The 13,298-nt window shown below is 38.6% G+C and overlaps 1 protein-coding gene across 9 annotated transcripts in view; it reads left to right on the forward strand.

Annotated features, from left to right (window-relative positions):
* The window catches only part of cnsta (consortin, connexin sorting protein a), a 103,951-nt gene extending 99,490 nt beyond the window's left edge, over positions 1 to 4,461 (forward strand). For all 9 annotated transcript variants that reach the window (XM_059985574.1, XM_059985576.1, XM_059985577.1 and 6 more), the window contains one exon: positions 1,006 to 4,461. In XM_059985574.1, the coding sequence (XP_059841557.1) occupies positions 1,006 to 1,211 (206 nt within the window). In that variant the 3' untranslated portion in view covers positions 1,212 to 4,461. The remainder of the gene's footprint in view (positions 1 to 1,005) is intronic.
* The last annotated feature ends 8,837 nt before the right edge of the window (positions 4,462 to 13,298 follow it).

A 13,298-nucleotide genomic window follows, 5' to 3' on the forward strand; every position in this document is an offset into this window, starting at 1 on the left:
AGAGGACAGTGGCTCTACTTGTCAATGAAATTCTGACTCTAAACATCTGACTCTTTCCATTTTTATCGGAATTTTGAGCTTATTGTTATAGAAATTTTGTAAATATTTGCTCCATGTATTTTTCAGCATAGCTGACATTTTATGATAAATGTGTTCTGGAAAAGCTGTCTTTTTTATTCACTTTCAAGTCTGTCAGATGCTCACTTGGCATTACTGTTGCTTTCATTGCTTCCATCCCACAAAACCTATCTTGTTTTCCTGAATACAATTAGACCATAAGATGTAGGAGCAGAACATCATTAGTAACCAAAGAGAAAAGGCCCCCTTCCCCCCCCCCAACACTTTGCCTTCTGCCAGAAGGCCAATTTTCTACCCATGCTAGTATCTTTCCTGTAATACAGTATGTGCTTATCTAGTTTAGCACCCTCGTGTGGCACCTTCAAATTTCAAAATAAATATCGAAGTACATCTAGGTCACCATACATTACCCTAAGATTCATTTTCTTGCAGGCATTCACAGAATAAGGAAACAATAGAATCAAAGACTGACTGCAAAAGACAAACTAGCAAATACAAAATAAAAAGTTGTAGAGTCCTTATAAGTGAATCCATTGGTTCTGGAAACAGTTCAGTATTGAATAGTTATCCACATTGGTTTAGAAACCTGATGGTTGAAGGTTAATAGCTGTCCCTGAACCTCGTGGTGTAGAGCCTAAGACTCCTGTACCACCTCCTTGATGACAGCAATGAAAAATCAGCACGGCCTGATGATGGGTGTCCTTGATAATATATACTGCTTTCTCACAGAAGCACTCTTTATAGATGTGCTCAATGGTGTCAAAGGTTTTTCCTGTGATGCACTGGGCTGTATCCACTACTTTTTGTAAGCCTTGTCAAAATAATGTAATTAATAAATGTAAAAAGTATTTTGCAAATTCTTTTTTAATAAGTAGAATGCTTTCAAAAATATCAATGTGCTGATTTTTTTTTGTTATTTCTACTTAGATGAAGTAAATGGAGATTCCTGCCTTCTCTTAATCCTGCTGTGCATTTTCACAGTACTTCTGAGCATCCTAGGAACTGCACTTTATTGTACATTTGGTGATCTGGAGTCCACTGTGTGCAGAGACTTTACGTCACAAATGGACTTCTACTTTACCCAGTTTCAACAAGGCTTTGCGAAGGTTAAGCACTGGTTGTTGTTTTCTTAAATGACAGTATATGCACGCACGTTGAAATCATGGTGTAAATAGAAATTCAGATGGACCACAATGAGTAGATAATCATCTTGATGCTTGTGCTGCAGTGCACTAACTACTGTGGAATGTCAGAACACAGGAACTTAAATACTGAAGCTTCAGACCTCAACAAAACTATTTATAGCTTGAAATTATTACCATTAATAGCTTGAATCACAAAGACTGAATATTCAACTTGGTCAATAATGTTTGAAAACTGTGTGAATAGTAGACTTGTCAATCATTTTCAGAAGAAATTAGTTTTATATAATTTGCCTCTTTGGGTACTCTGCACTTAAGGATGTAATAATTTGGATTCATAATGGTTCTTGTGTCATGATTTGCATGTGTATTTTTTAAACCGTTGATAATTTTGCATTTAATTTTACTTGTTGATTTAGCTTGCTCTTTAAAAATCATATCTGTAGGTTTTGATTTCAAAACTAATTTAGACAATAAGACACAGGAGCAGAATTAGGCCATTTGGCCCATTGAATCTGCTCTGTCATTCAATCATGGCTGATCCTTTTCTCCACCTCCTCAGGTCCTGAGGTTTTTAGATTAAAATCTAAATTTTAATTTAGATTACTTTACATGTCTGCTTTTCTATTATAACTTTTTCTACAGCCCTCAGATTATTATTGATTACTGTTGTCTGTTAATCTTGTCTCCATTTTATTTCCTATTGCATCTTTCAAACAAAATGCAGGTGCACAAATGAATTTTTGAGAAGATTGTTATTTAATGTTTAATGGGCATATTGTTTATCAAATAATCTTGTCATGTATCACAGGAAGTATTCACTGAACATTGGTGAATCATTTTCTATTATTTGCTATTTTGATTTGCTGTTGTTATTTGGACAATAATTGTCAGTTTGAATGAGCAAGTTATAATTTGATTTAGCAGCCTGTGAACTCCATCTGTATGTTTGTTAAATTCACTTGCACTTTCTTTCATTTTAAACAATAGCAAAATAGTTTTAAATTTGTAGTGCTAATGTTCTGCTTTGTGATGCTTTAAGATTTGTTTTCTCTGTTACAGAAGGTACAGTAAAAGATTCAAGACATTGCTTTGTGACCTGCCACTGAAATGATACAGGTTTATGTTTCATTCTCAAAATGGTAAATTTCTTGGCTCAGCAATGCTGGGAGAAAAGGGATAAGCAAATGATGAAGAATCTCAAGGCTTATTTCGTCTAAAGTCAGAAACTTGGTCAAATTAATCCTGGATGTTTGCTTACATTCTTTAGAGCAGCATTGCTGATGTCTGTAATTAATGAGTAAATCTGTCAATGTACCAACTTCACTGAATCCTCATAGTTGTGCCTGTTGAACATCGGTTAGGTTCTCCAACATAAAATATCTTTTCTTCTTCTTAAGCCCATCACCCCTTACTGGGACAGCAGTTTGCTAGAGTCCCTCATCCTGAGCCAAAGGTTGATCAGCTTTGTGAGTTTTTCTTTCACCACATGACCTCATACATCTTCTAGGTGAAAATCCTTCATCTCCCAGTAATGAGATCTTCGGAGCTTCTGTTCATATTTCTGTAGCTCTGGGTTTTTTAACAGGACAGGTTTGCTGTCCTCCTTTCGCAGCTGGGCTTGGGACTGTCCATGCCAGAGTTAAAACTTTCTTCAGGTTAGTATATTTTGACTACTTTGGGTTGGTATATTGAGGTTAACTTGATTTCTGTTTAATACAGGGATATTTTCCTTGCTGGTATCTAGTCACAGAAGTCTGCTCAGATTTCCACTTCTGCTGCTGATGTATGTCTGCAGAGTAAGCATTGAGACTAGCAACTGTCAAAATGCTGGTGGAAAGGAGCAGGCCAGGCAGCATCTATAGGGAGAAGTACAGTCGACATTTCAGGCCGAGACCCTTCGTCAGGACTGTTTTGGACAGCATTGAGATTATGCTGCTTGGTCCTTAAGTTGGGAATCTTAGAATAATCTTGGTAGGAAGAGTTTTAAAAAGTTACTTAATTATTGCTGCAATATGAGGAGAATACTATGTACTACCTGCTCAGTAGAATTTGATTTGCATCACAAAGCACAATATTATAATGCATGCATTATCATAAATTTTTATCATTACTGAATTTATGTGAAATGTTGATCTTGTATATGGAGAAATTATTATTCAAACCCAGAATTAGTTTATAAATTTTTAAAAATGGGAAATACATCTTGGCAAAAAAAGTAAGAGCCGGTCTCTATCCAGAGGTATGCATGCACTGTTCACCAATGCTTGCAGCAAATAGTGTACAATTATTCACTGTATAGCACTTTAAGTCCTGCTTCCTTTGCATATTTCTATGTTCCATTTTGATAGCACCTGCAAATATTGCTTTGTTTATAACTATCAATTACACTGTGCTAGATATTCACAATAGGTTTGCCAGTACTGAACAAAGAATGGTAAAGATTTAATGTGTGGAAACTGGCTTTGTTGAGCTTTTAAGTGTGTTGTTTTTTTACCCCCTTTGTAAATGTACATTATTTTTACATTTTCAAGTTGTTAGCTGGTAGCTAATAGTGAGCAATCATGTCTACCTTCCTATAACTATAATATTGTAAAATAGCGGCAGACTGAATGAGGAAATGTGTCAGTGAACTTACCCTGTAGCGTGAATGATTACTTTTAGGAGCTTCAGAAAGGGCCTTAAATTTTAACAAAGCAACTTTTAACTTTTATGTTTATAAAGTTGCTAACTGTAACATTGTGCATAATAGGAGGCATTATAAATAGCCATGAATTACTGGCTGGTTCAGTTCATGACTATAGGTTAAAGATAGATAACTTATTTATTGTAGATTGTGCTGTATGTAAAGCAAATCACTTAGTTTTATTTTCCTCCTGTTTTTGTAAATTTCAGAAATCTATGATTTGATCTCTGTAATCTTAGGTTACTACACCTGCAGCTGTGTTCTTAATCTGTAAATTGTTAAACACTTGTTCATTTTGTATTATGTGCTAGACATTTGGGGATTGTTCACAAAAAATATAAATATGTCCACAACCACAGTATGAAGTGTAGTAATGTTATCTCTGCATTGATTTAAAATGCAAAACTGCAGAGAATAGTAATTTGAAGGTGAGCTAATTGTTGTAAAGTGGTTTGCATGATTTCAGTCATTTATCAACTTGTGATTTTAATCTCTCACAAATAGAAAATAATGGGGAAAATACACTTGCTGATATTAAAATCAGTTTATCTAATACACAGCCTTTAAACTCTTTCAATGTACTATATTGAACAATGCTGCCTATTTGCTGTAAATTATTTTACAAGGAGGAAAGTGAAGATTTGAAGGAATGTTCCAGGGACTGGCAAATACTCATTGGGCCAGTGGCACCTTTCTAATGTATACAATGCAAAAATCTGCTTTTAAATGTTAAAAAGACATTTTCTCAATTTTTCCTCCCATTGAATATACAGTTAGGGATAGAAACAGGCCACATGGCCCCTCAAACCTGTGCCGTTTAATGAGATAATGATTGATCTGACTAATCTTGATTTCACATTGTTATATTGTTTCAGAAACATCTTGTTCCCCTCCTTGCATGACAAGTATTTAAAACTACTCCAAGTACCCATTGAGGAAGAAAGTGTACCTCATTTGTTTTGAATAGATGACCACATATTTTTTTAGAGCAACACCTAGTTTTAGATGTTTTCACAAAAGGAAACATCTTAACAGCTACCCCTCAGCATGTTTGGCAGCTTTGGGGCTGTACTCACTAATTCAGAAGAATGAGGGAGAGAGTGGATCTCATTGAAACCTGCTGAATATTAAAAGGACTATATAAGGTAGATGTGGAGAGGATGTTTCCTATGGTGGGATTATCCAGAACTAGAGGACACAGCCTCAAAATTGAGGGGTGACTTATTAGAACAGAGGTAAGGAGGACACGAGGAAATCTGCAGATGTTGGAAATTCAAACAACACGCACAAAATGCTGGTGGACCGCAGCAGGTCAGGCAGCATCTATAGGGAGAAGCACAGTCGACGTTTCGGGCCGAGACCCTTCGTCAAGTCGTCTCGGCCCGAAACATCAACTCTGCTTCTTCCTATAGATGCTGCCTGGCCTGCATTTTGTGTGTTGCCAGAAGTAAGGAGGTATTTTTTTAAGCTAGGGAGCAGTTAATCTGTGGAATGCTCTGCCACTGGCTGTGGTGGAGGCCAAGTTTATACATATATTTTAGGCAGAAGTTGATAGTTTCCCAATTGGTCAGGGCATCAAGGGATATGGTGAGAAGCCAGTTATAAGGAGTTTAGTGGGATCCAGGATCAGTCGTGAGAGAATTGTGGAGCAGCCTTGATGTGCAATTTTGCTCCTGTGTCTTATGATCTGATGTTCCTGACACTTGTTTATCCATTCTTAGGTGTTTTCTCTCAAGTTACCTGCTAGCACTTGCAGGACAAGAACTTCAAATGAGAAACTGTTTAATTCCATAAATCCCACTACATTTAAGTGAACAAAGGCAGGCTCTATTTAGATCTAGGGATAAGATTAAGTAAACAGTAACATGTTCAGTTAAATAATGTGCAGAATAAAACACCACAACCATTCTCATTTAACCAAAACAAACTTCCATCTTGTGTACAAACTAGAACTGTATGGATCGATGTTCATTATATTTTTGGTTTCCAAAAATTTTTTGCTAGACATCAGTTTATTACTCACCTCACCTCCATGCCTTACAGCTTATACCAATTTCCATGTTTATTTAAAAATTCAAACTCTATAAATAAATTGCTTTGGAAAAAAATTTGCAAAGCTCTGGGAGAATATTTTTAGAAATGTCTTTCTAATGCCAAAAATAAATGCAAGATGAACAAATTTGGATAGGTTGTGCAGTTTGGTTGCATACAGTGATTAGTCAGTAGCTGCTGGATGAGATTTCCTTATAACTAGATGTGGTTTCAAATCTAGTGTTGACCTTTGGTCTGTATCACTCAACATCAAATAGGTGTATTTTAGGTGTACTAAATTGAAGTACATCCTTGTACATTCTGTAATCGCTATAAATGCTACAAACTTTACACTCTTGTCAAATACTGAATTATTCTCAATGGTTAATAGGGGAAATATGTTCACTTGATACTACAGGAATGATGTAGGATTTCTCAAAGTTTTGTTTAATTTTATTTACAAAACTGGCTGAGAGAATTTAACCTCCCCACCCCTACTGCTCCAACTCAGCTGGCATTTATGTAATCTTGTACTTCATAGAATCATACATCCAATAGAAAGTGAATGAACAGCCATTGAATCTGTGCCACTCTAATCCTACATCTTATTTTATTCTCCCCATGTTCCCATCAAATATCCTTAGACTCTACCACTCACCTACGCACCAGGGGTGATTTACAACAGCCAATTAACATACCAACATATATCCTTGATGTAGGGGGAAACCTACATGACCACAGAGGAGGAGGTCAGGATGTCACTGCAAAAGTGAATAATATTTAAAGGAAGCACACTTTTGGCACTGGGTTGAGGCCCTTAAGGTCACTGTTTATTTAAAAATACTGCACACTAACAGGCCCTTCCTGCCCTCCTAATCTGCACATTTTTGGAATGTGGCAGGAACCCACATGCAGAACACCTGAACAGGCAGCAGCAGAATTGAGCCCAGATCTCTGATACTGTAAGTGTTATGCCAACTACTGGCTAGCATGCTTCTAGACCACACCCAAATACTTTAGTACTGAGGATTTCTGCCTCTGCCACCCTTTCAGCAGTGAATTCTGGACCCTTAGGAGATAATTTTTCAATTATTTTCATTTAATATGCCCAGTACAACTCCTCTGCCAATAGAAGTAGGTTTATTTACTGGGTTTAAATTTAAGTTTCCCCTCAGCTTCCTCTTGCAAAGGAAGCAACTCTGGAAGTATAATCACATTTTTTCTGTAATATGGTGACCAGACGTGTTTGCGAGAGACCAGGTGAGCCAAATCAATGCGACATTCAGTTCTAGCACAACCTTGTATTTTAAGATTTGGTTAATAGTTTAAAAACAGGTAGCACAGCAGGTCACACAGTTTAATGACATGTTGTGCTACCTCTGAAAATACTCTTGCATCCCTTTGTTCTTCTATGCCACTGAATCCTCCCATTTATTGTATATTAACCTTTGCTTGTTTCATCTCACTCCATTACCAACCTCTGAATTAAATGTTTTGCCACTTTTCTGCAAGATAATTTCCCACTTCCAGCAGTGTAAAGGATTACTCAAGTCAAACAGAACTTAATACACACCAGATACATACATATACACACACCCCTCAAAGAACAGTCCTATGGCCCTGATTGGCAATACCTTTCTAATCATAAATGGCAGGCTGCCAGTCCTTTCCCTCTTGCTGGCAAGCTAATAATCTAATTTCCCTGGACTTTATCATTTTGATCCACGTGTGCGGCATCATAAAACCTAAAATCCATGAAGACCACATCAAGTACTCTGCCTTATCCCATGATAGGGTTAATATTAATTCCTATCATGATTCTGTTGTCATGCACCTAATGAAGAATTGGCTGGGAAAGGCACATGGGGTCTGAAAAGATTGATCTACTACAGAGAGCAATGCAGTAATAAATTGAGACATGTATGTGAGACTAAGCTAGATAAGTCACACACACACACACTGCTTATAAGTGACTAATCCCTAAATGAAGCTCTAAGCCAATAAACCAGTGATACAAAAGAGGAAGTGCCAATATAAAGTATGAGGCAATGTGTACATTTTTTAAAGTATTTTTTGTGCAAGACAGTGTAACCCCACTGTTTCGTGCTGAATAAAACAAACATTTCTACTGCTGGATTCTGGTGGTCTAACAGCAGAACTAACACTCTCTTAAAAAGAAAACTAAGTACTTCAGAGAGAAGCAACACATACAAAATGCTGGTGGAATGCAGCAGGCCAGGCAGCATCAATAGGAAGTAGTACAGTTGATGTTTTAGGCTGAGACCCTTCGTCAGGACTTTGGAGAGAAGCTTTTTAAATGGTTTAAAAACTTTAAAACAGGCTGAAAAAATGGTAGATGGAATTTAATACAGACAAGTGTGAGGTTTTACACTTCAGTATGACCAACCAGGGTTGGTCTTACACAGTGAACAGTGGGGCACTGAAGAGATCATGGGTGAAAGGTGAAAAGTTTAAGGGGAACCTGTGGGGAAATGTTTTTTTTAAACGTACAGGGCTGAGAGTGTAGAATGAGCTGCCAACACAAGTAATGCATGTGAGCTTGATTTCAATGTTTAGGTGAAGTTTGGATAGGTACATGGAAACTCAGGGAACAGGGTGATTGTCCCAGTGCAGGTCAATGGGAGTAGACAGTTTAAATGGACTGGATGGATCGAAGGGCCTGTATCTCTATGACTCTAAATAAGCCCTTGCTGTTAGCCTGATACCTCTGCCTCTCAGAAATTTGCTGGATGTAAACTAATTAGCCCATAATTTCTTGACGTTTTCCCTGCCCAATGTAATCTATTGGTGTCACACTTACATTTACATCCAAATCATTAATATAACAGCAAGAGATCCAATCACAAATACAATCTGAATTACAATCACAAAAAGTGCAAACTTCCTCTCATTTTCAAGCCAGTTTTAGACAGACTATCCTTGATTAATCTTTGAAAGATTGGAATTAATCTTACTGATTTCTCTTACTCCACAATCCAAATAACTTATCTACCAACTATTCTAGAGCCAGGCCTACATTAACTGGAATATCTCTGATATTCTTGAATATAGGAACCATATTGCAGTCCTCTAGTCAACTCACACCTCATTTGTGATCAGAAATTTATTATTTTTTTTAAAAACATATTGCCCATCTCCTCCTTTACCTCGCATACATTAACACCAGAGACTTTCCCACCTTTAAACCCAAGACATCTATGCCTTTTAAAAAAAGCGCAACTGCTTCCAAAATGTCACTGACACCTTCTCTAAATTCTCCAAGTTAATGTAAATAAGTTTTCATTTTAGACCGCCCACATCCTCCAGCTCACAGATCATTACTTTGATCTCCAGTAGACTCTCTTTAGTCATCATCTTTTCCTTAATAAAATGTTGTGGGATTTTCCTCAAATGTTGCCCATATCTGATATTTCATTCAATCTTTTTGTTCTACAATTTCTTTACTCCTATCAGGCTTACATTTAATTTCTATCTGCTAGACAGATTTGCTTCTTTATCCAACCTATTATAATCTCTCAATGCTTGAGATTTCCTTGGAATGGCTTTAATTCTTAGCCTTTACAATATTTGATTTATCCATTTATTTATTTATTTGCAACATCCACATCTTACCCCTTCAGTTTGTTAGGAAACTTGCACATCTCTGCCTTCAAAAATAGGTTCTCAGTACCTCTGTTCAATATACTTAAACATGGATTTGGATTTTTTTTTTAAGGTAAGTAAAACAGAAAATACTGGAAAAACTCAGCTCAGTGAGCATCTCTGGAAAGGAAAAAAGTTAATGTTTCAGGAATGTACATCAATCTAAAACATTATTTCTTCCACAGGTGCTGCCCAGCCTGCTGGTTCCCCCACCCCCTCCATTTAAAGTTTTATCATGTTGGGTTTTGCTTTATTCCTACTCATGCAAGTCTGACCAGACAGGCAGGTCCTACAACTTTACCAGTAAAACATTATGCAAAGCAGCTTCATGTGTTGGTAATTGTTGCTATTAACAATGAACATTAGATTAAGACTGAAGGGCCTTTGAGTACAAGTACATGATTTTCTGAAAGTAGAATTACAATGAGATTTACAGGAAGGTGTATCCTGCTTGGCATTGCTGCCTGCCACATCTCCAACAGTGCCTTTGGGTCAGCTGCAGTGGCATGAGCCAGGGACCACCATTTATTGATGTTTCACTCCCTTAGCCCTGGTACACCTCCTGGTGGCTGAGCACTTGGCCTCCCTGCCACAGCCAAAACCTGCCCTTTTCAACCTCTTCAGTCAACACTGATGACTCTCCTGAACCTCACTCCAGTCACTGCCATGTTCCAGAGTAACCTCGTTATCGATGCACCATCAAAGTCCAACATCCTACCTCCGCAGGGTAGATGATGGTCCTTCAGCTAGCTGCCACGTCCGAGTACTTCAGCCTCTTCCGCTCGTGGGCAGCCTCCATTCCTTCCTCCCATGGGATAGTTAACGAGGAGGGGCTTCACAGCCATGGACCATGGTGCTACATCTGGGTGGAGAGATGTGTTGGTGACTTCTGTGGGGAACTGTAGTTGTTGGCCAAGATCTGCCCTCATGTTCCACTCCTTGCCTGTGGAGAGGAATCCTGAAGAAGCTCTTGGTATAGAGTGGGTGAAGGTTTTGGGTAAAATGGCCTTCATAAGGCAGGGCATATTTGTGTGGTAATAGTGCAGTCGGATAGGTGGGTGGTAAAACCACACTTGAAGTACGTATTCAGCTTTGATCATTCTGCTGTAGGAAGGATATTAAACTGAAAGTGCAGGAAAAAAGATTTATAAGAATATTGCCAGTGCTTTGGAGCATACAAGACGGGGCAATCATATAAGTATATGAAATCACGAGGTACGTAGGTTAAATGCAGACTCTCACCCCTCTCCCACACAGTGCTGGGAATCAAGGACTAGAAGGCATAGGTTTAAAGTGTGGGTGGAAACATTTAATAGGAGCTTCAGCTTTTTTTGTTGTTATCAAACACATTGAGCATCCATAAGCAGTGTTTGAAGCAGCTAGAAGAACAACAGAAGAGTTGGACAGGGCAGGTACATGGATTTGAAAGGTTTAAAAGGCTATGGGCCAAATGCTGGCAAATGGGATGAAGCAGCTCAGGTGGCATGGCCCAGTTGGGGCAAAGGAAGCCACTTAAAGTAGCTTCATAATATTTGGAATATCAACTATGAGCAGCATAATTTCCCCCAAAAAATAAGGAAATTTAAAATAGATGCAAACCATCTCAGACTATGGAACAACACTGTACAGGCCCTTCATTCCATGATGTGGTGACCTTTAAAGCTACTCTAAGATCAATCTAACCCTTCCCTCCCACTGAGTCTGATGTTATGGCTCAGAAAAGAAGAGTGGTGAAGAGGACTGCAGTGTTGATAAGAGAAATAGAGACAAGATTCTGTGGCTGTGACAGAGACACCCGAACAATATGTTGCCTCCCAGGTGCCAGGGTCAGGGATATCTAAGATTGGGTTTGTGGCGTTCTAAAGGGGGAGGGGGAGCAACCAGAAGTCTTAGTACATATTGGCACCAATGATACAGGTAAGGAGGCTGGAAAAGAGATTTTAGGGAGCAAAGCAGAAAGCTGAAAAGCAGGATCTCCAGGGGAGTAATCTCTGGATTGCTGCCTGTGCCACACCAGTGAGGGCAAGAATAGGATGAATTGGCAGATGAATGTGTAGCTGAGGAACTGGTGCAAGGAGTAGGGGTTCAGATTTATGGAACATTGGAATCTTGTCTGGGGAAGGTGTGACCTGCACAAAAGGGACACGTTATACCCGAATCCAGGGGGAACCGTTATCCTTGTGGGTAGGTTTACTAGAGCTGTTCAGGAGGGTTTAAACAAATTTGGCAGGGGTTGGGAATCGGAGTGATAGTGCTGACGGCAAGGTAATGATTTTACAGAGGCAATGTGTTGTGAGACTGCTAGCAAGGGGAGGCTGATGAGGAAAAATTGCAGTTAACAAGATGAGTTCCAACTAAAGGCAGAAAAAACAAAAGGGAGAATACAGGAATGAAGGTGTTATATTTGAATGCTTGCAGTATACAGAATAAGGTAGATGAGCATAGCACAATTCAAATCAGCGTTATGATGTAGGCATCACTGAATTGTGGCTGAAAGAATTTAGCTGGGAGCTTAACATAAAATGATGCATTTTGTATCGAAAGGACAGGCAGGTAGGCAGGACTAGGGTGATTCTGCCAGTAAAAAATTAAATCAAATCATTAGAAAGAGGTAACATAGGATCAGAAGATGTTGAATCATCATGGGTAGAGCCAAGGAACTGCAAGGGTAAAAAGATGCTGATGGAAGTTATATGCAGTCACCCAAACAGTAGGAAAGATGTGGTCTACAAATTAAATCTGGAGATAGAAAATCGTGTCAAAAGGGCAGTTCCAAAAGTCATGGGGGAATTTCAATATACAGGTAATTTGGAAAATGGTGCTGGATCCAGGGGTGGGGGGGGTGGGATTTCTAAAATGCTTATGAGATGGATTTTTAGAACAGCTCAAGGTTGACCTGACTAGGGGATCAGATATTCTGGAAAGACATTGTGCAATGAACTGGAATTGGTTAGAAAGCTTAAGGTAAAGGAACCCCTAGGGAAATCAATCCTGGACTAATTTTTGTGAACTTCCTTTGAACCCTCTCTGGTCAGCACATCTTTGCTTAAATAAAGGGCCCAAAACTCCTCACAATACTGCAAGTGAGTCCTCACCAGTACTTTGCAAAGCCTTAACATTATATCCTTACTTGTATATTCGAGTCCTCTTGAAATAAATGCTATATTTGCCTTTTTCAGCACCAACATGACCTGCAAATTAACTTCTAGGGAACCCTGCACAAGTCCCTTTGCGCCTCAGATTTTTGAATTTTCTCTCCATTTCGAAGTTACACTTTTATTTTTTCTACCAAAGCGCATGACCATACACTTTGACACTATTCCATCTGCCACTTCTTTGCCCATTCTCCTAATCCAAGCCCTTCTGTAGCATCTTTGTTTCTTCAAAACTACCTGCCCCTCCACATATCATCATATCATCTGCAAACTTAGCCATAAAGACATCAATTCCATCATCCAAATCATTGAAATATAAACATGAAAAGAAACTGTCTCAACACTGACCCCAATGGGACACTACTAGTCACCAGCAACCAACCAGAAAAGGCTCCCTTTAATCCCACTCTTTCCTTCCTGCCAATCAACTAATGCTCAATCCATGCTAGTACCTTTCCTGTAACACCATGGGCTCTTAATTTATCAAGCAGTCTTATGTGCAGCACCTTTTCAAAGGCATTCAGAAAATCTAGCTAAAGCTAT

Source organism: Hypanus sabinus, chromosome 12 (assembly GCF_030144855.1).
Source record: "Hypanus sabinus isolate sHypSab1 chromosome 12, sHypSab1.hap1, whole genome shotgun sequence".
Lineage (NCBI taxonomy): Eukaryota > Metazoa > Chordata > Chondrichthyes > Myliobatiformes > Dasyatidae > Hypanus > Hypanus sabinus.